Source organism: Ailuropoda melanoleuca, chromosome 9 (genome assembly GCF_002007445.2).
Source record: "Ailuropoda melanoleuca isolate Jingjing chromosome 9, ASM200744v2, whole genome shotgun sequence".
NCBI lineage: Eukaryota > Metazoa > Chordata > Mammalia > Carnivora > Ursidae > Ailuropoda > Ailuropoda melanoleuca.
This window is the reverse complement of record NC_048226.1, coordinates 56,452,661-56,476,060: the sequence shown is the minus strand read 5'-3', so window position 1 is coordinate 56,476,060 and position 23,400 is coordinate 56,452,661. Positions and strand designations below refer to the sequence as shown.

At 37.2% G+C, this 23,400-nt stretch overlaps 1 protein-coding gene across 1 annotated transcript in view; it reads left to right on the top strand.

The window, feature by feature from the left end:
- The window catches only part of CNGB3 (cyclic nucleotide gated channel subunit beta 3), a 128,447-nt gene that overhangs the window by 89,863 nt on the left and 15,184 nt on the right, over positions 1-23,400 (top strand). Inside the window, exons 14-15 of the mRNA XM_002916899.3 lie at positions 8,002-8,085; positions 14,416-14,534. Of these exons, the coding sequence (XP_002916945.2) occupies positions 8,002-8,085; positions 14,416-14,534 (203 nt within the window). The remainder of the gene's footprint in view (positions 1-8,001; positions 8,086-14,415; positions 14,535-23,400) is intronic.

Here is a 23,400-nt window from a genome sequence, read left to right as displayed (position 1 = left end):
AATGAAATTGGAAGTATTATTAGAAACTTTTATCAACAGCTTTATGCCAATAAATTAAGCAATCTGGAAGAGATGGAGGACTTCCTGGAAACCTATAAAATACCAAGATTGAAACAGAAAGAAATTGATTTNTAGGCTGGTGATGGGTAGTAAGGAGGGCATGTATTGCATGGTGCAGTGGGTGTTATACGCAACTAATGAATCATCGAACTTTACATCAAAAACCAGGGATGTACTGTATGATGACTAACGTAATATAATAAAAAAACATTTAAAAAAAATCTACAGGGCAAGCCAACAGGCTAGAGACCCTGAGAAGAGTGAATGTTCCAGCTCAAACCCAAAGGCAGTTTGGAAACATAATTCTCTTTTTCAGAGTACTTCAGGGTTTGTTTGTTTGTTTGTTTGTTTTTCCTCTTAAGGCCTTCAACTGATTGAATAAGGCCCACCCACATAATGGAGTGTTTCCTTGCTTTACTCAAAGTCTAATAACTTAAATACTAACCCTTATCTAAGAAATACCTTCACAGTAACATTTAGACTTCTGTTTAATTAAATACCTAAGAAGGCTGTAGCCTAGCCAAGTTGGCCCAAAATTGACCATCACAGACCCCGAGTACTGCCAGATCTGTACAGAATATAATTAAGTCAAAAGTAAGAAACCAAGCTATTGCTAACACCAAATTTGAAAATTGATACATACATCCTCTCAAAAATAATAACTGTTGTTCATTATTATTCTCACTATGTACTACACTATATTATCTGCTTCAAGACCTTCTCTCAATTCTCACAGCAAACCTCTAACAAAAGTTTTATTAGTATCCCCATTTTACAGAAAGTGCAAACTACTTACCTGATTGAGGCCATAGATCTCAAAACAGTGGGACAGGGTATGGGCACAGGTTTTTCTTACTACACAGTCTATGAACTTAACCACTCTATGATGCTATTTTTCAATTCCCCACCAGCCCTATCTGGACGAATGATAAGATGTTGAGCAACCAGAAAAGTTTTCCTAGGATCAAAAAACAATGCTAGCTCAAGGCCATTCCTTACAAGTTTTCACAGAATTAGTATTAGCACATCAGTTTCACACCCAGAAACCTATATTCACACACAATTTGCTATTCTCCTACTAAGACAACACCCTAAATCTCATGTGGTTTTTTTCTCTCTCAGTCAAAAGCAGAATTAGAGTTGCAGGATTTTACTAAAATTTTTCTTCAATCAATTGTGGTTAATTAGTAAGATTTGCAGCTTCTACATGGGGTTACCAGAGCTTCTAAAGAGCTTAAGGATGAATAATCATATTATAACATTTTTTAAGTTTTTCCACAAAAAATGGCTCTCTTCCTTGTAGATTGCATGATGTTACAGCCCAAGCTCAAGTATTAACCTAATAAGGAACAATTCATTTCTATAAAACTGGGCAATTTTCTCTACTTTCTAATGATCTATTATTTTGATTTCAATTTTTAAATATCATTTATGAAATCAAATGCTAAGGAAATCACATTTTGCCTCTACCACAAAATTACCAGAGGTGGGAGAGAATTTAGTAAAAGTTCTATTGTGCCACCTAGTGGTCAGAATTTAAATCTCATCCCTTAGAAACTGAAAAAGAGCTTAACAGGTAATCAGGGATCCAGATACCAAAATGAGAATGTAGGCACGACCAGTCTATCAAGGAAAGCACAGTGTTTCTCACTATTTGCTGCTCTAGGAAAAATGCAGAACATATCCCAAACAGGACACCTCAATGTGACTTGTGACTCATTGTGATTATATGGCAAGTGAAGCCTGGAGAGGTTTTGACTTCAGTGGTAGGAAAGATGAAGGGTGGGGGTGACAAACTATGTGAGTGACACACTGAGTCAGGAATGGAATGGAAACGACATAATTATTTCTACTAGTCACACATGATCCCCTAGTAGTAACACCCTAATCAGATATGCCATCACATTTTCTCTGAAAGGTTTTAAATCAGAGCATTACAGTGAGACTTACTACATTTCATTTTAATTACCTTTATTTTTACCTGGTGGTATCAGTAATAAGGTATTGTTGCTAGATTTTTAAAGTATTTTGAACAATGAGCTTATGGCCCAGATGAACTCCATTCAGCTACACGCCCTGAACAGTTACTCTCTCTAAAGTGTGAGGCACTCCAGATGCTGCACCCATATAGTCCCTGCTCTCCAGTGCTTCCCAATAAGGCAGGGAAATTCTAAATAATAATATCCTTGGTTGTGTGATGATTATGTGACTCAAAACATATAAAGTGTTTATATCAACACCTGCCACATAGTAAATTCTGTTGTTATTATCACCATATTACTAACTAGAAAATAAAACTAATTCAATCACACAGGGGTTTCTACACTGGTAAAATCAGGTTCTTCGTATGGCCCTGCTTGAACCTATTTTCAAGATGGATTAGATTCATCCACAGGGTTGTGACTTCCCACTTTATGTGATACTGAATCTCCCGGAAAAATAGAATTATTGTCAGTTCTCAAGGAAAGCTTGATGGACATAACTTTTACGAATGTTTGCAAATATTGAGCATAGGGTTGGGTCCAACATCACTTAGAAGTCAATAAATTATGACATAATAACTTGCAAATTATTTGTCACATTTGACTTCGCTGCTTCTGATAGCTACCAATCAGTAGCACAACTGCCATAGTCAATAGCATGGGCAACTGAATTCAGAATTCTCTGCTCTACACATACCACCCATCACTTGTTAATAGGAGTGGAGTTTAAGATGGGATAAAGCATTTCCTTTTATAATAAATAAGGCTGAGCTGGGAAAATCCCTGAAGACTATTGTTTATACTTTAGGGACACCTAAAAGTCACAGTGAATTATAAATTACTGATAATATCTTAAGTTCTGTTTCGAAGAAATTAAGCAGGAATAAACCTAGAAATGGAGAAATCCTGCAGGACTGAGAATGTAGTCATTACAAAAATAAATTTTACCAGGTTTTCAGTTGTGTTCAGAGCTTGGCATTATTAAAAGAACTTTCTAGGTACAGGAACAACCATCTAATCTATATGTTAGGTTTTGAATTAAATAAAAAGAGAGGGGTGCCTGGGTGGCTCAGGTGGTTGAGCATCTGCCTCAGGTGGTTGAGCGTCTGCCTCTTGGTTTCAGCTCAAGTCATGATCTAATGGATTGTGGAATGAAGCCCCCCCAACTCCCCCATCAGGGGTCTGTGTGAAGGGAGGAGTCTCCTTGAGATTCTCTCTCCCTGCAGTTCCCCCAGATCTCATGCATTCTCTTTCTCTCTAAAATAGATAAATATATCTCTAAAAATAGTAATAATAATAAAATAAAAATAGAATTTCTCTATTTCTGTTAAAATCTCTAGAATCATTATTCACATCTGTAATACACATTTATATAGCACTGAATTTCCCATTGTTGAAAATGGAATAATATCTGACAACTTCAAAGACAACAATACACACATTCCCTTTCTGTGACATCTATTGCATGTGTGACCTTAGGGAAGTAGTCAAAAGACTTCTTGAGCTTCCATTCCCTCATCTAAAAACCAGGAGTGATAATATATTAATTAATGCCAGGCATCACAGGAAGGTTGAAAGAATAAAACAGGTAAAGATAAGAAAATAGTAAAATTTAATACAAATGTTATTAATATAATGTTAATGTCGATACTTTTACAGGTACTCTCACTTTATTTTTAAAAATGACATTTATGAAACAATGACTGTGCTCTGACCTTCTGTAAATCAAAAACTTTCCTGATGCCCTCTATAAAAGAAATGGAGCTGCATTACCAAGAAAAAACACTAGCCCTGGGATGTAATTCTTTTTAATCACACAATAGTGGAACAAAGTGTATCTCAAGAAAATAATCATTTTCAAGTGGTGGAGGGTGGAGATAATTGTTATCAGACTCATAAACTATAGCAACTTCATAATGCGAACTTCATTCACAAACCCGAAGTACAGATGAGAAGGACCTAGTTCTAGATCACAGTTGCCCCAAGGCCAGTGGCTCCTGTCCATAAAACAATTAGGGGACAGAATCACTTAATTGATAAAACTTAAACTGTAAGTTTTTATTACATACAGCTACTATGTTGCATTTACATAAATTGATACATATTCTATGCAAATGTGTTCATAAAAATTCATATTTATAACAGTTCAGATTTTTTCTCTGAGGAAATCCAAGCTCTAAGCTAAAAGTTATTCATGTAGGCACTTGCACATTTCTACTGAGGAAAGCAATAATTGTTTGCTTATCTATTTTAGAGCTCATCTCCTAGTTTGGTCTAACACTTTCACATATTGGGTTTCCTTTATTAGTGCTTTCTGCCAGTGAGCTAACCTAAAGGTAGAAGAGAAAAGATGAAATGTGTTCTTCCTCAAAGGGCATTCTGTTCCTACAAACGATCTTGAGATGTGTGCTTTACTTCATTTTCATTGAAATTAATAAAAGTCAAACTGACATCTTGTCAGTTCTTCTCCCCAGTTTCATTCTCTCACCCTGCCCAGAGGGGGCCACTAAGATGATTTCAAAGGTACGCTTCCAGTCCTCATCTTTATAATTTCAGTTTATATCTATACAGGCATCAATGACTATTTTGTGTAGTGTTTTCACAGCTGGAGTCATACTGATTATATTCTACAGATATCTTGCTTTTGTGTGCAGCCCAATTTTTTGTCAAGTTCAATCATATCTATATGCAGAGAAAGATCTGATTTATTTATTTTAACCACTCTATGGTATTCCAACCTACAAATATTCAACATTTTTATCTGTCCACAGATTGACATTATGTTTTTTCCAATTTTTTTGATGTTGAAAACAATACTGCCACACACATCTCTATGTATTTATAGAACAAGAATTACTGTCATAGGAAAACATTAAAATCATTAATAACTCCTATGAATACAGTTTAATACACTTGGGAATTTTCATCAAAGTTCATTTCAATAGGAAGTGTTCAAGGAATGAAAACTTTATTTTGGCCCACAATTATAATTAGGATTGTAAAAATTAATGCCAGAAAAATCAAATTGCATAAATGTAAGTGGGTTTTTTTTTTACCCTTCTGCTTCAGATCATTTACAGTGTTATTCTTCTCCATGGATATGAATGATAGAGAGTTAGCTTCATCACAATACTATTCCAAACATGTTTACGCTTAAGAACTTCCAAGTGTATTTCTAATGAATTTACTCTAAAACACCAAGAACATGAACTTTCTTTAGTGAGGGAGATCCTAAGATTGATCCGAAGTTTATTCGTGTTTTTTAAGAGTTCTGAGTGATCAGAACACAAATTTCCAAAATGAAATTACTCTGACCCAATTACAGCTTTAAGAGAAATCAGGCACTGTAATATTAGCCATCAGAAAGAAGGAATACTTACCATTTACATCAATGTGGATGGAAATGGAGGGTATTATGTTAAGCAAAATTAGTCAATCAAAGAAAGACAATTATCATAGGGCTTCACTCATATGTGGAATATAAGAAACAGGGCAGAGGACCGTAGGGGAAGGGAGGGAAAATTGAATGGGAAGTCATCAGAGAGGGAGAAAAACCATGAAAGACTCTTAACTACAGGAAACAAACTGAGAGTTGCTGGAGGGGAGGTGGGTGAGAGATGGGGTAGTTGGGTGATGGGCATTAAGAAGGGCATGTGATGTGATGTGATAAGCAATGGATGTTATATGCAACTAATAAATTATTGAACACTACATTCTGAAAGTAATCATGCACTATAAGTTGGCTAATTGAATTTAAATTTAAAAAAAGAAATCAGTCACATAATGGGGTGCCTGGGTGGCTCAGTCAGTTAAGCATCCCACACTTGATTTCAGCTAGGGTCGTGATCTCAAGGTCATGAGACTGAGCCCCGAGTTGGGCTCTGCACTCAGCACAGGAGTCTGCTTGCTCATGCCCACATTCTCTCTCTCTTTCTCTCCCCCTCCAAAATAAATAAATAAAATCTAAAAAAAAAAAAAAGAAAGAAAGAAAAGAAAAAGAAATCAGGCACATGAGCCAAATATTTAGGGAATTTTTACTAAAAACAACCACAATTTTTAGAGAGAAATTGTTTGTCATTTGCTTTAGCAAGTATGATAACCTATGAGACACCGTAGGAATAAAACAAATATAAATAAAAATTATATACCTTGCACAAAACAAATATATAACAAGAAAAGAAAAGGTAAATTTTCCTTTACCTAAAAGGATCTTTCTGTGTTTTTGCAAATACAAATCATATCCATCTTCACTGGACTCCAATTGTGTTATCTACATGAGCAACTTCTTGGTGCTTCTCCTCTCTCCTGTTCCCATTCCCAGGAAGTAGTAACTCCCTCTCCTCTTCAAAGTTTTATGGATATTTAACTGGAATGTCTTATGACATGGTTCACTTATACCATCAATTACAGCTTTTCTGTTTACTTGAAACATCATCCCAACTAACTTACTCTCTTTCATCTTTCATAGATCCAAGGGCATGCACAAAGGCTTGCTCATAGCAGCTTTTCATCAATATTTGTTGGGCTATATTAAGAAGGTATTCCTGTCAGCCTTGGCCTTTTTTTTCTATCCTGGATAACCAAAAGCTATACTTTCTCACATAAATTTTTAAAATTCTGACTTCAAGTTCATTTGAATGCTCCTTACCAATGGCTACATGAAGATACTTCAATCATAAATCATTAACTTTCCTTATCAGTCAAGCAACCCTGAAGTCTAAATTTCAGATGGATCTAGGTCAAGTGTTTGCTACTGAAATCATTACAGAAAACTGGTGATTGCTGAAAGAATGATTATCCAATCCACAAATTGGGAGCATGCCCTTTGTGTCTCCTCCGCCTTCCTCTGCTCCTGACTATGATTAGTTCTCCACAAAACAGTAATTCCCCTAAGGGATGGGAAGGACCAACCACAAAAGGAAAGCAGCTACATGTTAGCGGCTCTGAGAGAAAAATAAAATATTTGGTGAAAGCAAAAAATTCCAAATCACTATGTAAAGTAACATTTTTGAAGCATTTATCAATTTTTCTTTAGCCTATTATATAGATAAATTATTCTTTGGGCACAACACAAATATACACACATATTCTAACAAATGAGATGTGTCTCTTACACTATTAAAGTGGATATGAACATCATTCATTCAACAGATATTACTTTTATATCTATTATGTACAGTTACTCTGCTTTTAAGAAGATAATAAATAAGCTGGTAAAGAAAGACATACAAGCTTGGAAAGTTAAATAATAATATCAAACAACAGTATGAAAGGTGTTATAAAAAAGCAAAATATTCAGATTTTTATTTTGGTCTAGGTCAGTCTTAATACTAATAATTATTATCACTATTATATTACCATAATCATTTAATAGCTATCATTAAATAAACACTATGTTGAGTTTTACATGAGTAAAATTTTACCATTATGAAATGTACCCTTTTAACTCCCATTTAACTGATTAGAAAACCTTCCATGGGTCTCCTGGGTGGCGCAGGCCTTAAGCATCTGCCTTCGGCTCAGGGCGTGATCCCAGCGTTCTGGGATCGAGCCCAACATCAGGCTCCTCCGCTAGGAGCCTGCTTCTTCCTCTCCCACTCCCCCTGCTTGTGTTCCCTCTCTTGCTGGCTGTCTCACTCTGTCAAATAAATAAATAAAATCTTTAAAAAAAAGAGAAAAAAGAAAAAAGAAAACCTTCCATAATAATGGTAGTGGAGACAGGATTAAAACCCAAATCTGTCTGACCAGGATCCAAAGTCTTGTATTCACATTATAGGTTTGTGGGGTTTTTTCCTAAATTTTGGGACAAAACAAGTCCATATTGGCAATTAATATTTTAGTGTTAACACAAACAACTTTTATTACTATTTATTTTCATGTCATTTTAAATTATTTGGAATGTTGTCTTTGTAGCTGTGCCTATAAGAATTATTTTTCTTTTTGTTATTTTTTTCTTTAGGGTTGTGATACACAGATGATTTATGACATGTTGCTAAGATTGAAATCCACTGTCTATTTACCTGGCGACTTTGTCTGCAAAAAGGTGAGTACGTTCTTTCTTTTGAATGCACAATAAATAAGTACATTTAAGAAGTTCAGATATAGGTCAAGAGCATAGTTTAAATAGAATTTCCAGGGTGGATTCCATAGAATAGAAATAATTATGACATACAGTTTTGTAAAAGAATAATCAACTCTGAGTTCAAAATGGAACAAGACAATATGGATTTCATTATCTATAGGATATAAGTGTGGGAAGTCTGAAAAGTGTTTTTGTAGAAATGTAAATCATCACTCATCACACCCCATTAATGCCAAATATTTAAAGTGGAGAAAAAAGTTATAGAAGTGAAAGGTGGCTCTGCCCTTTTTATGTCTTCAGCAAGCTATCAGTTACCTCCATGTAGCTCACCCAATTAATGGATAATTAATGCCACATTCTTTCCAATTTAACTGCAATTTTTATGATTATAAAAGTAATACATGCTCATTATTTTTAAAATGGAAAACACATAAAAGCATAAAGATGAAAATTCCACTACCCAGAATAACCACTACTCATATATTGCAACTTATCTTTTTATGCTGATTGATGGATAGATAAAGCTTGCTTTATAAAATTGACATACTGTATTTATGTTTTGTCATGTAACTATATATCATATGAACATTTTATTTACTATTCAGTAATCTTCTACAACCTCATTTTTAAAGATTCATAATATTGTGGTCTATGAATATACTATAATTTTCTTTTTTCATAGTGTATCTATTTAGATCTTTTCTTTTTGAATATACAATAATTTTCAAATGTTTGCTATTATAAATAACTTTACAATGAACATTTTTGCACATCTCTGATTTCTAACTTAAGGTAGGAGAGAAGGAATGCTAACCTTGGGTTTTATATCTTGAGAGACTAAATCAGTAGTGAAGTCAATAATCAGAATAAAAAGTAGAGGAAGATGAGCAGTTTAAAGAAATGAGAAATGATCCAAAACCTTGGGGAGTTCAAAAGCAAGTAAGGGTGAGAAGCACTTATTATCATTCCAAAATAATGCATTAGGTGCTATGGTAGATGTAAGCACAAACTGTTATATGACACGGAGTAAGGACACTTGTCCCACTGGGGTGCTGGCAAGACTTCCTGAAGAAGATGCTATTCAAACCAAGTCTTAAAAAGTGAATTTATAGGGGCGCCTGGGAGGCTCAGTCAGTTAAGTGTCTCTCTCTCTTTTTTTATTATTTAACAGAGAGAGAGAGCATGCATGCACAAGCAGGAGGAGTGCTAGAGGAAGAGGGAGAAGTAGACTCCCTGCTGAGCAGGGAGCCAGAAGTGGGAGTTGATCCCAGGACCCTAGGATCATGACCTGAGCCAAAGGCAGCCTCTTAAATGACTGAGCCAGCCAAGCACCCCAAATATCTAACTCTTGATCTCAGCTCAGGTCTTGATCTCAGGTTCCTGGTTTCAAGCCCCACATTAGGCTGGGTATGGAGGCTACTTTAAAAAAGAGAGCCAAAAAAATGAATTTACATGAACCAAGAAAAAGAAGAAACAGGCATTCCAGATAAAGGAAAGAATTAGCATGATCTAAGGCAGAAAGAAACTCTCTGCAGAGGAAGTTCAGAAGACTACAATAAGTCAAAAGTTAGAACATTTTAGCATCACTTATTCAAAAAAGTCAATATTTTTTAGTTCTATGGCCAGACACTGTGCTGAGTACTGGGCATAACTGACCAACAGAGAGCAAAAAAAGATGGTTCTCGTCCTCCAAGGGCTTACAATCTAGTGCAAGATATTCAATTCACAGTGTACATCAGAATCACCTAAAATTAGAAGTCTGGACTCCATCCCCAGCAATTCAACGGGTTAGGGTCAGCTCACATACCAATATTTTTTAAAAGCTCCCAGATAACTCTAAAATGCAGCCAAAGTTGAGAATCACTGGCCTGGTGGAAGAGAGAAACAATAAACAAATGAAATTAAATAAATACATAACTCCAAAATGTGCTAACTTCTACAAAGGAAAAATAGAATTCACTAGGGAAACGTGTTCTGGCAATGGCACTTATTTAGTTTTGGGGCTTGAGAAGGGGGGAGGTTGTCAGGTTGTCAGCCATGACCTTTATAAAATATAAAGAGAACTATTTCTTTAGTAATAAGTTGGAGAGGACAGCATTTTAGATGAAGACTTGGAGCCATGAGCTAGGATAGAGCTTGGCATATTTACAGAATGGAAGCAAGTGATCAACTGGGATAATGGTGTAAAACAAGGTCAAGAGTATGAAGTATTTCAAGGCATCTGGGTGGAGATAACTGGTGCACAGGTAGGAATCAGTCTAGTTTGTGAGAGAAGATAGAACTAGAGGTAAAACCAACATATGGAAACCAGCTTCATTAGAAGCTCGTGAAAGGTAAAAAGAAGAGGGCCAAGGCCTGAAACTTTGGAAAATACCACTATTTATGGAGGAGGTCAAGGAAGAAGAATCAGAGAAGGAGCTATCAGAGGTAAAGGAGGAAAAACGGAGAGATTGTGACATAATAGAAACCAAGAATAGGCAATCCCACACAAATTAGTCTAAGTTAAAAGTAGGAAGGTTGGTGATATGAAGTCATTTTCATTGAAATGGGAAATACAAACCACAGGTCAGTTTAAGGACCCCTTTAGGGCAGTGGTACATTTGGAATGACATGGCCTTAATGCACCAAAATGGCCTTTCAATTTTTTCCAATAACAGCAGGGACTGGAAATTGAGATAACTCATAGAAACTTTAGCACCCATGCCTCTAAGCAGTGCAAATTTGCTTAACAAAGTGTGAAATCCAGAGTACATACAGCCTTCTCATTTCTAATTCCTTCCTCTCATACATCCAGCGCTCCATAATAAAAACAGATCAGTGAACACAAGTGAAGGAAGGAAAGGAATAGTAGGGGAGTAGCAGAAATGAAAAGGCATGAGACTACCTGCCACATTTCTTTGCTTTTGTTTGTAAGAAAGGTGGATTTAATTCATAGTAGATATTGACGGAGATAAAAAGTTGTTAAATTCAGCTTTGTTTTTGCTTATCATTTCCACAAATCACCGTACGAAACAGGAAAGAAAAAACTCATATTCTATTGGCAGTTACCTTCATAATTGAAGACATGTCAGGGCTCGGGATGAAGTTTGCTGACGTGCCTAATCTTGAAGATGACTCCCAAATATACTGAGTGGGAGGCTTGAACCATTTCAAAGAATACTTGGGAATTTTCCCAGAATTAATTGCAAGAATTAATTTGAGTATCAGAATGCCCCTTCTGAAGAATATATCCTTCTACACAGGAACCCTGAAAATTTGAAGTGCTCTCTCACTAAGGGTTACCTCACTCTACAGGAAGCTCTTGCATTTCTACACTTTCTCCAAATTAGTACATAAATCAACCACAAAAGCTTAGCTTGATCTTATTTTGCACATGCTGTCAGACCTTGTTCTCTGAGGAATGTCTACTTTATCTGAATGCTAATTAAACTTGCAGGAAAGGCTTAAATTAGCCTAGAAATATGCAAGAAATCGTGGAAGTTTTGGTTCGTTGATTATGCCAGATCTCCTTGGAAAATTATTGAAATGATCATTAAAAAATAATTAAATGTGCTGAACTATATTTAAGTGCCCATTACGTACTTCTACCTCCAGTCAGTTGTAATAACTGCCTTTGAAAGTCATTCCGGTTCCTTGAGAATTACTTCATGCAAAGAATAAGGAATATAGCCCTGTCGTAATCATTACTTCCTGGAGTATCTCTTGGAAAACTAATATTCAGACACCTTTCCTTTTTTAAAAAAATAATTCATAGCTATTTTATTGGTTTTTAAGAAATTGGTGTTGATACTGGATTTATCATTAGATATGATCTATCTGTATATAGTCTATAGAGTCAGGTGACATAGGTGCTGCTAGTTTCAATGCTATCATCTGTCAACCTTGTAAATTTGCTCAAGACACTTAACTTTTCAAGCCTCTACTACCAATTTTTAAATATCTCTGACCTCACTGGGATTTTTGCAAGAATTAAATGAGTTAAGATCCCTGAAAATGCTTTACAATTATAAGGTAGCATGTTCTGATGGAACAAATGCAGGTATCAAAATAAGGAGCAATGTAAATATCAGATATTATTATGATTTTTAAAAGTACTATGCAAATGTAAGATGTTATTAACATTAATATTATGGAAATAACTGTAATAAGATCCATCTGTCTTGGCATTTCTACTTTAATCCATGTTTGAGAATAAATGCATGCTTAATATTCTGTACAATGCAAAATTTAAATATACTTCTTGCATTGCACAGTTAGGAGATTCTAGGCTTCTTTTTGCTTCTAGTTACTGTAATGGAGCTTTGACTAGTCAACTTTGCTGATCTGTGCCTTTATTTTTCTTTCTGTAAAATGGAAATAATAGTGCTTACTTTACCTTCCTCATAAAAGTAATAGGAAGATAAAATGAGGAATTCAGTGTCACAGATGTTAACTAAGAGGTAGAACCTGAAAACTTTAAATTCAACCTAACAATTATAATATGATAAGAATTAATGGTCAGGAAGGGCAAACAACCGGGGTGACTTGGAGTCTCAGTTGGCTGAGTGTCTCGCTCTTGGTTTTGGCTCAGGTCATGATCTCATGGGTCACGAGATCAAGTGCCATGTGGGGTTCTGCACTCAGCGGGGTGTCTGCTTGAGATTCTCTCCCTCTGCCCCTCCCTCAATTATACTTGAACTCTCTATCTCTCTAAAATAAATAAATCTTTTTTTAAAAAGGGAAGTGGAAGGAAAACAAACCTTGGTATTAAAGGACTTCAAAACTTCCCAGAAAATGGTTTAACTATATTTCCCTCATTCACAAATGAGTGCCTATATCATAAGCCTGTGCTCAGCACTGGAACAAAATAAACATTGTCTCAGCCATCATAGAGCATAAACTAAAATCAACATTGTTTAATCCCGAGTTAATTTTAATGTATTCTAATCTTTTGAAAATATGGCTAACAGGAATATTTAGTGAATTCAAATAAGCCAGGCCCCTCCTGAACCAAGTAAGTAAATTTATTGTGTTCATGCTATTATTTTATACTCAGGGTGATCGAGACACAATTTACTAAGACTTATAGGTGTTATTATCCAAATAGTTTACCTAGTATTATGCAAACCAGCTTATTTAGAATTTAACAGCTTTTCTTGACCCAATTGCAATTTAGGTCCATTGTAAAACATATTTATTCTTTTTGGATCTTGGAGTGAGAAGAGATGTCCAAAGGGTCCCACAACCACCCATTAGTTTGGTGATTTACATGATTCAACATAAAGTTATATTCATGGCTTAAGTTTTATTATAGCAAAGCATACAGTGTAGGAACAGGAAGAAAAAGTTATACATAGGCAAAGAATAGAAAAATCAGGTGCAGGCTTCCTAGGTCCTACTTCTGGGAGGGTCATAAGGATACATTTTTCTCTCTGGCTGTAGACCTAAAGACAAAGACAAAATGTCTCCACTTAGGGAAGCCCATCAGAGTCTTGAGGTCAAATTTGTTAAATGGTGCTGGTCACATAGCTACATGAATAGCTGTGATTCAGACTCCAAACCAGATACCAAATACGCATCATAAATCTTTGTGTTTACATTAAACAATGTTGACAGCCTGGTACATCTTGCTATACTGCCTCAGGCATACAGAATAACACTATTAACCAGTGACTATGTGAATATTCCAGGAGTTCAGTTCTCTTGGCTTGAACAAGCATCATTGCCCTGGCTCCAAGAGATAAGCAAGACTGAGTAAAACTACCTGATGCATTAACACTTTCCTTTCAATATGGAACAAGAATAATAGCTTAAAGGTCTCCTGTACTCCAGTTACTAAACTCAGACCTCAGTGTTATAGGCAGAAGGGTGGAGTTGGCCTTCAAAAGGCTGTAGCCTGTGCTCTTTTGATACACCAAGCGCCTTCTTCAAAGCATATCAGTGACCACCAAAGCCAGGGTGACTATGCTTACAACCAATTATTTCCTCTACCCATACCTGTCCCTGAAACAATGTGCTGACTGAAACATTTTCACCTGTCCAGTGGTGGCATACAGTGCTTACATGTTGGGAAGTATCACTTTCCTAGTAATTTCCTTTCACATGATACATCCATAACTACCTTAAGTCTTAAGATANTTTCCTTTCACATGATACATCCATAACTATCTTAAGTCTTAAGATAGTCACTTTTACATTAATATTTCTTGTGTTCTTTATATTTATTCTTCTGGAACAGTTTAATTTCTTAATTTGGGGCATAATTGTCAAGAGTAAAGTGACTACCATTTCCTCTTTATATTTGGTACACAGGGAGAAATTGGCAAGGAAATGTATATCATCAAGCAAGGAGAAGTCCAAGTTCTTGGAGGCTCTGATGGTGCTCAAGTTCTGGTTACTCTGAAAGCTGGAGCAGTGTTTGGAGAAATCAGGTATCTTAAAGATACATCATAAGTATTAAAGTCTATTATTTGTCATAAAAGAAAAATCTTAGGTCATAAAATAAATAAGCTTCCTGCTCAGATTTGGCAAAGGTTTGATTGTTCTGAGAGCATTGGTAAAAAAAAGGATTTTCACATTTCTATTTATCCCTTCTTCCCCCAAAGACCTAGCTCATTCAGCTCCTTACACCCAGGACCTAGTCAGTCCCTGGCATAAGGTAGATACTCAGTATATGTTGAATATCTATATATGTGAATGAATGAATGATGAAAGAAGAGTTGGGAGAATTAGTTGTCAGATTGTTGGAAAACTTAAATGTCAGGCTAAGAGAGCAGTTTTGAGTAAGCCAAGGAGTGAGCAACAACCAGATTTTACAAGTATTTTAGGCCACGGTACAGAATTTGTATTTTATTCTAAAGACAAATGGATGTCATGAAGGATTTTAGGCAAAAGTGATATAATGTGAATTATGATTTTAAATGACCTCTCCAACAGCTATGTGGAGAAAAGACAGAAGAGCAAGCATAAAATAGAGGAAACCAATTAAGAGTCAGTTGTAGTGGTTCAAGTGAAAGATGATGGAGTCTTGAACTAGGATGCTGGCTCTGAAAGGGAAGAGAAGGGTGTACTGTCAGGCAGTTATTGATATATCAATTTCAGAATTGAGAAAATTGAAACTTTAAGGCACCAATTATCTTGCCCAGGATAACATAGCTAATAAGTGGAAAGGACAACATTTAAACCTGAGTTTTGGGATCAGGGTCCAGTGATCTTTCCACCATACTACAGAATAATGAAGTTCATCCAACCTTTGACTTCATAGCTGCTAAGAAATTATCTTCAGGGTTCAAGAGATATGGATAATTTCAGATGACTTCATATTAGTATAATAAAGATTTCTGTAGAATGTTGAAGCATGTTATTTCTCTGTTGATAATGTGGCCTCACTTTTTGAATTTTTTTCTCTTTGCTTAAAACAGAGTGGACACTCCTGTGAGGGTCCTGTTTTGGGGAAATGATGGAAACACTTCTCAGAATGTCCAAGACTTTAATTCTTTGACTATTTTCTATTGCTTCCTTACTGGGAGTCCTTGCAAAAGTGATTTAATATTTTTTTAAAGATTTTATTTATTCATTTGAGAGTGAGAGCCAGAGAGAACACGAGCAGGGGAGGGGGAGGGGGCAGAGGGAGAAGCAGACTCCCCGCTGAGCAAGGATCCCAATGTGGGGCTCTATCCCAGGAACCCAGGATCGTGACCTGAGTCAAAGACAGATGCTCAACTGCCTGAGCCACCCAGGTGCCCCATGATTTAATATTTTAGTAACTTAATAACCATTGTAATCTTCAAGGTCATGAAACATGCAACAGTCAGAAATTAATTAGCTGACCTCTCCCAAGGGTTGAGTACTCCCTGAAGAATAAAGCTTTATAAATATAAGTATGTTAATTGCTGATACTATCATCACAGGAGGAAATACTCTAGGAATAGAATCCAGGTGCTGCTGAGCTGCAATTGAAAAGAATCTTAGATTCTTAACGGTAACTTCTCAAATAAATCTATTACCCATTTGTTTTCTAAGGACAAATTGAAACCAGTAGACCCAGCAAGCTCTATGCTTGCCCAAAAGACTGGTTGATTCAAGCAAAAGGGAGCTTTTTGCCTTGATTCTCTTCTTGGCTATGGTTGAGGAGAAACAGGATGTGTCTGGCTCTTCCCAGATATCCACAGGCTTCATAGGTCCACAGCTGTCATATGCCCCTGGAGCTCTAGTTATTTATTCCAGTGATGGAGGCATGATTGCCAAACATCTAGATACTGGAAAGATATGGTGATCATGTTTACTACTCAAAAATGCTTTGACCTTTGTTAAAATGAGCTACATCCAGCACTATCATATAACTTTTTAAAGAAGGTTCTTTTTTCTGAGGAAAAAAATAAGAAAGAAAAGAATGAGGGCTTGCAAAGACATTATATATTAACCTAAAAGAGCAAAGCCCTGACTAAAATATAAATTTACAACCTGTCATGAAGAAAACCCAGACCACACATCCAACTAATATCTGAAGAGTGCAGACACCCCATTTTTAATAGAGAAGCCTAGGGTCTGTCAAAGGATGGTCTTATAGCAGTTCTGACTCCATTGTTTTCCTTATACATATACTAAGTGCCAAGTCTTATTCACCAAATGTATTTAACCACTTCCTATCTTCCTTCTGCATCTCACCATTCTTTGAATACATCTGAACTTCTACCATTGATATTGCTGTTGTGATTTCAAGAATTCCCTACTGGTTTCATATCTCTTTGGAATGTCCTCCCTCTGGAAAATATCTACTCACTGTTCAAGGCTCAATTCATGGTTCAGTTTTCTGAAGCCATCTCTAACCACCCCCAAAATAACTAGTTACTCCCTGTTCTATGCTTCCATACTATTTTATTTATGACTTTACTACAGTAGTTGCCACTGATTTATATTTAATTTGTTCAGATGGATCTTTCCAGCAGATGAAGTTATTAAAATGTAAGAAATAGAACTTTCCATCTTTGTGTCATCTGCAGCTACACAAAAATAATACAGTAGGCCAATGACATCACCAAGGTGGCAACATAAGTTCTTCCCCACTTTGCTCCTTCTCACAAGCACAATTAACAACTATTAGAAAACAAGACACTACTGAGAGAATCCTAGAACACGTGGGTGTGGCTGAGGTACCCCCTGCACCACAAAGATCAAAAGACTGCATTAGAAGGGTAGAAGAAGTGACTACACAGTGACCATATTGCCCCTCCCCAAGACCAGCAGAGCATCACACAGAGAGGTCTCCCCTGAGCCTCCAGTTTCTCCAGTATGAAAAGAGAACCCAAGAGGGACAACCGTCCCCCCCAAGCATTGTGGGAGCCCATACTCTGATCTTTCACCACAGGGGTGACAGGAGAATCCATGTCTCAACCACTGGGAATCTCACTGCGATGGAGAAGAGAGGAGAGGCTTGCAATGGCCGGCAAGTGGATCTTAACAGACTAAGTTCATACCTGGCATGCCCAGGTAGCAATCCCAACCAACAACTTTGCAGAACCAAATCAGGAATGCACTCTGACCAGGGAACTCAGCAAAGTGTGGATCTGTCTGATTCTGATCTTCAAACAAGGAGGTTTGCAGACCTTAGAGCCCCATTTGCCCTCATCCTGACAAGGAGCTAAATCAGCCCCACCCACTGTGAAGAGTCTTCTGACCCCATCTGACCAGAAGGGCTAGCGACAACTCCTGGGAAGAGTGTGAGCCAGTGGCACTCAAGCCAAGAAGCAGTCAGGCAGAGCTGAACGCCCCCAGAAAACCCAGTACTGGACATGGAACATTACCATGATGTGCATAGGCAGGGGGATTAATTCATAGTCAAGGCTAAGAGTAGCTCTTGTCAACCACAGAACCTGTTTAGGAAATTTAGAAGAGCCTAGAACAGTCCCTTTCTCTCCCACTAAGGCAAGGGAGCTAAGACATAGCCCCCACCTGCTGTGGAGACTGCCTTCTGGACCCATTTGACCAGTAAGGGGTGGAGACAACTCCTAGAAACTATGCTGGCCCAGTGGCACTGAAGCCGCTTAATCAAGGTAGGCAGGCAGAGCTGGTAGTTTGCAAAGCAAAGCCAGTGGCCCTGTTCAGTCAGGGAACTTGGGGTGCAGGTTGGCTTGAGTTAGCAAACAATGAGCTTTACCTGCTTTAGAGCTGCTTTTCCCACTGTGCACAGGTAAGGAATCTAATTTACACCCCTTCTCATCGCTTACTACAACTTTTAGCCTATCCAGCTAAGGAACCTAAACAAAGCACACAGGAAGCTACATAGCCCATTCAACTGCCCTCTGTATAGTGACACTTGAACAGAGAGTACAGCCCACAGCTTCCCCCATCTAATGAGAAAAATCAGTGGCCTCACCTAACCAAGGAATTCAGTACACACTCTGGCCTGATTTAGGTCCCCAAACAACAAGCTGAGTCCCATCCTGCTACATCAGGGAAGCTCATGTATAGCCCCATATACTACTGAATAATGTACCCAATCTAGACCATCTAGTATGCCTGACCAGAGAATCCAGGCACCAGTAAGCCTGTCCTCCAGCCTCACTTCGATAGTAAACTAAGCCAGCAGTCCTATCCAGCTGTTCTCAGTCAATGGCAAGATACCCCATCTCACCCTTAGAATTTGAATAGTTGCATCACATAAAAATTGACTGTAATAGCAGGCCACACCCGCTACTGCCACATCAAGGACATACCAACAGAGACCCAGAAACCCAAACTGAACTGACTGGTGAAGAACTGTCTCTGCCCAAGCAAACCTGTGAAGTCTGGAATTGGAGCCCAATTATTCAGATGTGCAGATAATAATGTAAAAAATCAAGGATCATGAAAAATAAGGCAAATATGAGAACACCAAAGAAAATTAATAAAGCTCCATAACTGACTCTAAGGAAATAGAGATCTATGAACTGTCAAAGAATTCAAAATACTCCTCTTAGGGAAGTTCAGGGAAATACAAGGAAACACGGATGGACAACTGAACAAAATTAGGAAAACAATTTATAAACAAAATAAGAAGTTCAACCAAAGATGTGTGGGGATGTGTCATCAGGAGTTCTTGAGACCCCTGGACATTCTTTCTCTCCCTGGTCTCACTGCACTAAATCTATGCCCCTTTCTCAACTTGACCTCACTTGGTTACATCAAGTAAGGAGAAGTAATAGTCATCTCTGCATATCAAAAACTAGAACCTTTTGAGACACCTGAGTGGCTCAGTCAGTTAAGCATCTGCCTTCAGCTCAGGTCATGATCCCAGGGTCCTGGGATGGAGTCCCGCATTGGCCTCCTTGCTCAGCTGCCTTTCCCCCTAGTTGTGCTCTCTCTATATATATATCTCTCTCTATCTGACAAGTAAATAAATAAAAATCTTTAAAAAAAAAAAAACAAACCCTAGAACCTTTCTAAATGTCCACCAAGAGGACATTAAATACCCTAAATTGTGTTGCAGCTTTTAAATGGAATACTATGGAACCCTCAAATATAATGCTATGGTCAGGGCGTCTGGCTGGTTCAGTTGGTGGAGTGTGTGACTCTGGGTCTCAAGGTTGTGAGTTCGAGTCCCACATTAGGTTGTAGAGATTACTTAAAAATAAAATCTTAAAAAAAAGTTCAACCAAAGAAATATAATGATCAAAATATGTATATATATATAATGCAAGAGTTGAAAAGCACAGTAATTGAACTGAAGAATTCAATAGTTAGTTTCAAAAATAGACTCAACCACACAGAAGAATCAGTGATCTGTAGCATAAGACTTTGGAAATTACCCAGAGGAGGAAAAAGAAAGAAGAATGAAAAAAGTGAAAAAGGCCTACAGGAATTATGGGACACAATGATGTCTTGATACATTAACCCTTTATCATTATATAATGACTTTCTTTGTCTCTTTTTACCATTTTTAACTTAAAGTCTATTTTGTTTAATATAAATATAGCTACACTAACTCAAAACAGTATCTGCAATCCCACGTTCATAGCAGCATTATTTACAATAGCCAAGAAATGAAAATAACCTAAGTATCTATTGATGGATAAATGGATAAAGAAGTTGTATTCAGGGGCACCTGGGTGGCTCAGTCGGTTAAGCATCTGTCTTCAGCTCCAGTCATAATCCCAGGGTCCTGGGATCCTACCCACATCAGGCTCCCTCTTCAGTGGGGAGCCTGCTTCTCCCTCTCCCTCTGCCACTCCCCCTTCTTGTGCTCTCTCACTCTCTCAAATAAATAAATAAAATATTTTTTAAAAAAGAAGTTGTATTCATATATATATGGATATCTGTATATATATTAATATTATTCAGCCATAAGAAATCCTGCTATTTGCAACATATGGATGGACCCTGAAGGCATTATGGCTAGGCGAAATAGGTCAGACAGAGAAAGAAAAATACCATATGATCTCAGTTATATGTAGAATCTTAAAAAGAAAGAAGAAAGAAAGAGAGAGAGAAGAAAGAAAGAAAGAAAGAGAGAGAGNTGATCTCAGTTATATGTAGAATCTTAAAAAGAAAGAAGAAAGAAAGAGAGAGAGAGAGAAGAAAGAAAGAAAGAAAGAAAGAAAGAAAGAAAGAAAGAAAGGAAGGAAGGAAGGAAGGAAGGAAGGAAGGAAGAATCATAAAAAAAGCTTGTGGTTACCAAAGGCAGAGGATAGGGGGTAGGGGGAATTGGAGGAAGATGGTCAAAAGGTACAAACTTCCAGTTATAAGATATATAGGTACTAGGGTTGTAATGTACAACATGATGACTATAGCTAACACTGCTGTATGACAGATAGGAAAGTTAAGAGTAAATCCTAAGAGCTCCCATCACAAGACAAATTTTTTCCTTTTTTCTTTCTTTTCTTTTTATTGTACTTGTATGAGCAGATGAATGTTAGTTAAACTTACTGTAGTACCACTTTATGATATATATAAATCAAATCATCATGCAGTGATTAAATTTATACAGTGATACATGTCAATTGTTTCTCAATAAAACTGGAATAAAAAACTATACAATAAATATTGATTTTCATTGATATCCCACCTCCTCTCAAAAATAATTTGTATGTGTATTCAGTAATTTTTAGTTAATTAATTCATTGTGATTTATAAAAAACAACTGAAATTTATATCCAGGACCCCTTACAACATAATGTGAAGTGCCTCAAAGAAGGCCACACATGACATGGTAAACGAGAATGGCCAAAAAGAAACAATTGCCTCCCTGAAGAGCCTTACAAACACATGAGACAAGGAAACGAAAGATTCCAATACCGGGTGATGAAATGTATGGATTACATCCAACGATGGAGTATACACAGGATGTTATAGAGTACAAGGCTTCAAAATGACCAGCGTATCCCTTGGATTTGGCAGCTTGAGCTTATTTGGAAACTGAAGGAAGACATTTCAGTGCTCTTCAAATGGCACATGCAGACAATAATGTGTGCACAAAGATCATTCCTGGTAGTCCCCACTGTAGGATATGTAAAGGATTATTCACATAATGCCTATAGTGGTTGCATGGTGGCCCCCACAAAGATATATCCATGCCCTAACCTCTGGAACCTATGAATGTAACCTTACTTGGGGGGAAAAAAAGGCTCTTTACAGCTATAATTAAGTTAAGGATCTCAAGACAAGATTATTCTTAATTACCTGGATGAGCCCTATATCTAATGACAAGTATCCTCACATGAAACAGAAGAGGAAAAGACACACAGACAAAGAGGGAAGAGGGAAAGGCCATCTGAAGACTGAAGCAGAAATTGGAATTATGTAGTCACAGCCAAGAATTCCTAGAGCCACCAGAAGCTGAAAGAGGCAAGAAAAGATTCTTCCCCAGATTCTTTGGAGGGAGCCCAGCCTTGCCAACACCTTGATTTTAGACTCCGGCCTCCAGAATTATGAGAGAATGCATTTCTGTTGTTGTAAGTCACTGGTTATGTGGCAGCTTGTTAAAGCAGCCCTAGGAAATTTAACTTTAAATTGTTAACTTTAAAATTTTTACTGGGAAAAAAAAAAAGTTATGCTTAACATCTCCCTCTACTCACCCTACATGGCCAGTGCACTTCTGAGACCTATCAATCTTACCTCCTTGATATGTCTCCAATCATTTGCATCTTACCATCTCCATTGCTCCTGCTTTGGTCCAAACCACCTCCACCGTTCACTGGACAACTTCAATGGCCTACTCCGCATTTCCCACTTCTATATCTATATCTTTTGCAGTCCAGTCTCCACTCTGCAGCCAGAGGGATCTTTTGGAAACACAGATATGATCGTGTCCCTGCCCTTCTTCTTAAAACAATTTAATGCTTTTATTCCGCTTTTAGGAATTAAGAACAAAGTTCTTATCTTGGCCTACAAGGTCCTACAGAAGTTAGCCACTGCCCACCTCTCTATTTCACATTGCACCCCACTCCCATGCTCTCTTTAATTCAAACTTCAGTTCCCTGAATATGCCACATGCCATATGGCCATAGGGAGTTTTTCACACATGCTGTTACCTCTGTCTGGACACTTTCCCATCTTCTTTACTTAATCTCAGCTTCTTCCAGAACTTCCTATATTCTCCACTTAAGGGACCTCCTAGTTCTCCTTGCTATATGCTCTGGTCAGACTATATTCCTTTCTTTCTGAGAACTTATCTTCGTAATTATGCCCTCTTTGGTGCATTTATTTCTTTGATGTCTTTCTTCCTCACTAAATTGTGGGCACCAGGACTATTGTGTATGGCTGTTCCAGTTGTGCTCTGCATCAAGATAACTAGTGAAGGGCCATATTCCACACCTGAGTCATGATCCCTGCTATTGTGCTCTTCTTCACACACAGGTACTCTTTACTTTGCAAATAGGAGCATTTTTCTGGCCAAGCTTTGCACCCACAGGACTGCATGTGCCAGAGAAGCTACATTTTTTTATTTTGCACAAAGACATCGGTTTCCAGGGACGGTAGCAGACACCACATTTGATTTGCTCTGCACTCAATTCCCAGCCCTTAGGGCAGTGCCTGGCCCACATAGTGGCTAATAGTTATTCAATAAACAAGTGAATGTAATTATTTATCTTTGCAAATGTACTAATAGACATTCATTTTTGTCATGAATATGCATATTCAGCTTTGTGCCCTTTCAGTCAGTTTTTATTATTAAGAATAGCACTGCTGTGTTTATCTTTATAAAATTACTTTGTTTTTATTTCTTTGAGGTTTATTACCAAAAGTGAAATAACTAGGTCAAAAGGTAGAAACATTTCTATAACTCTTGCAATATATGGGCAGATTATTTTCCAGAAAAAT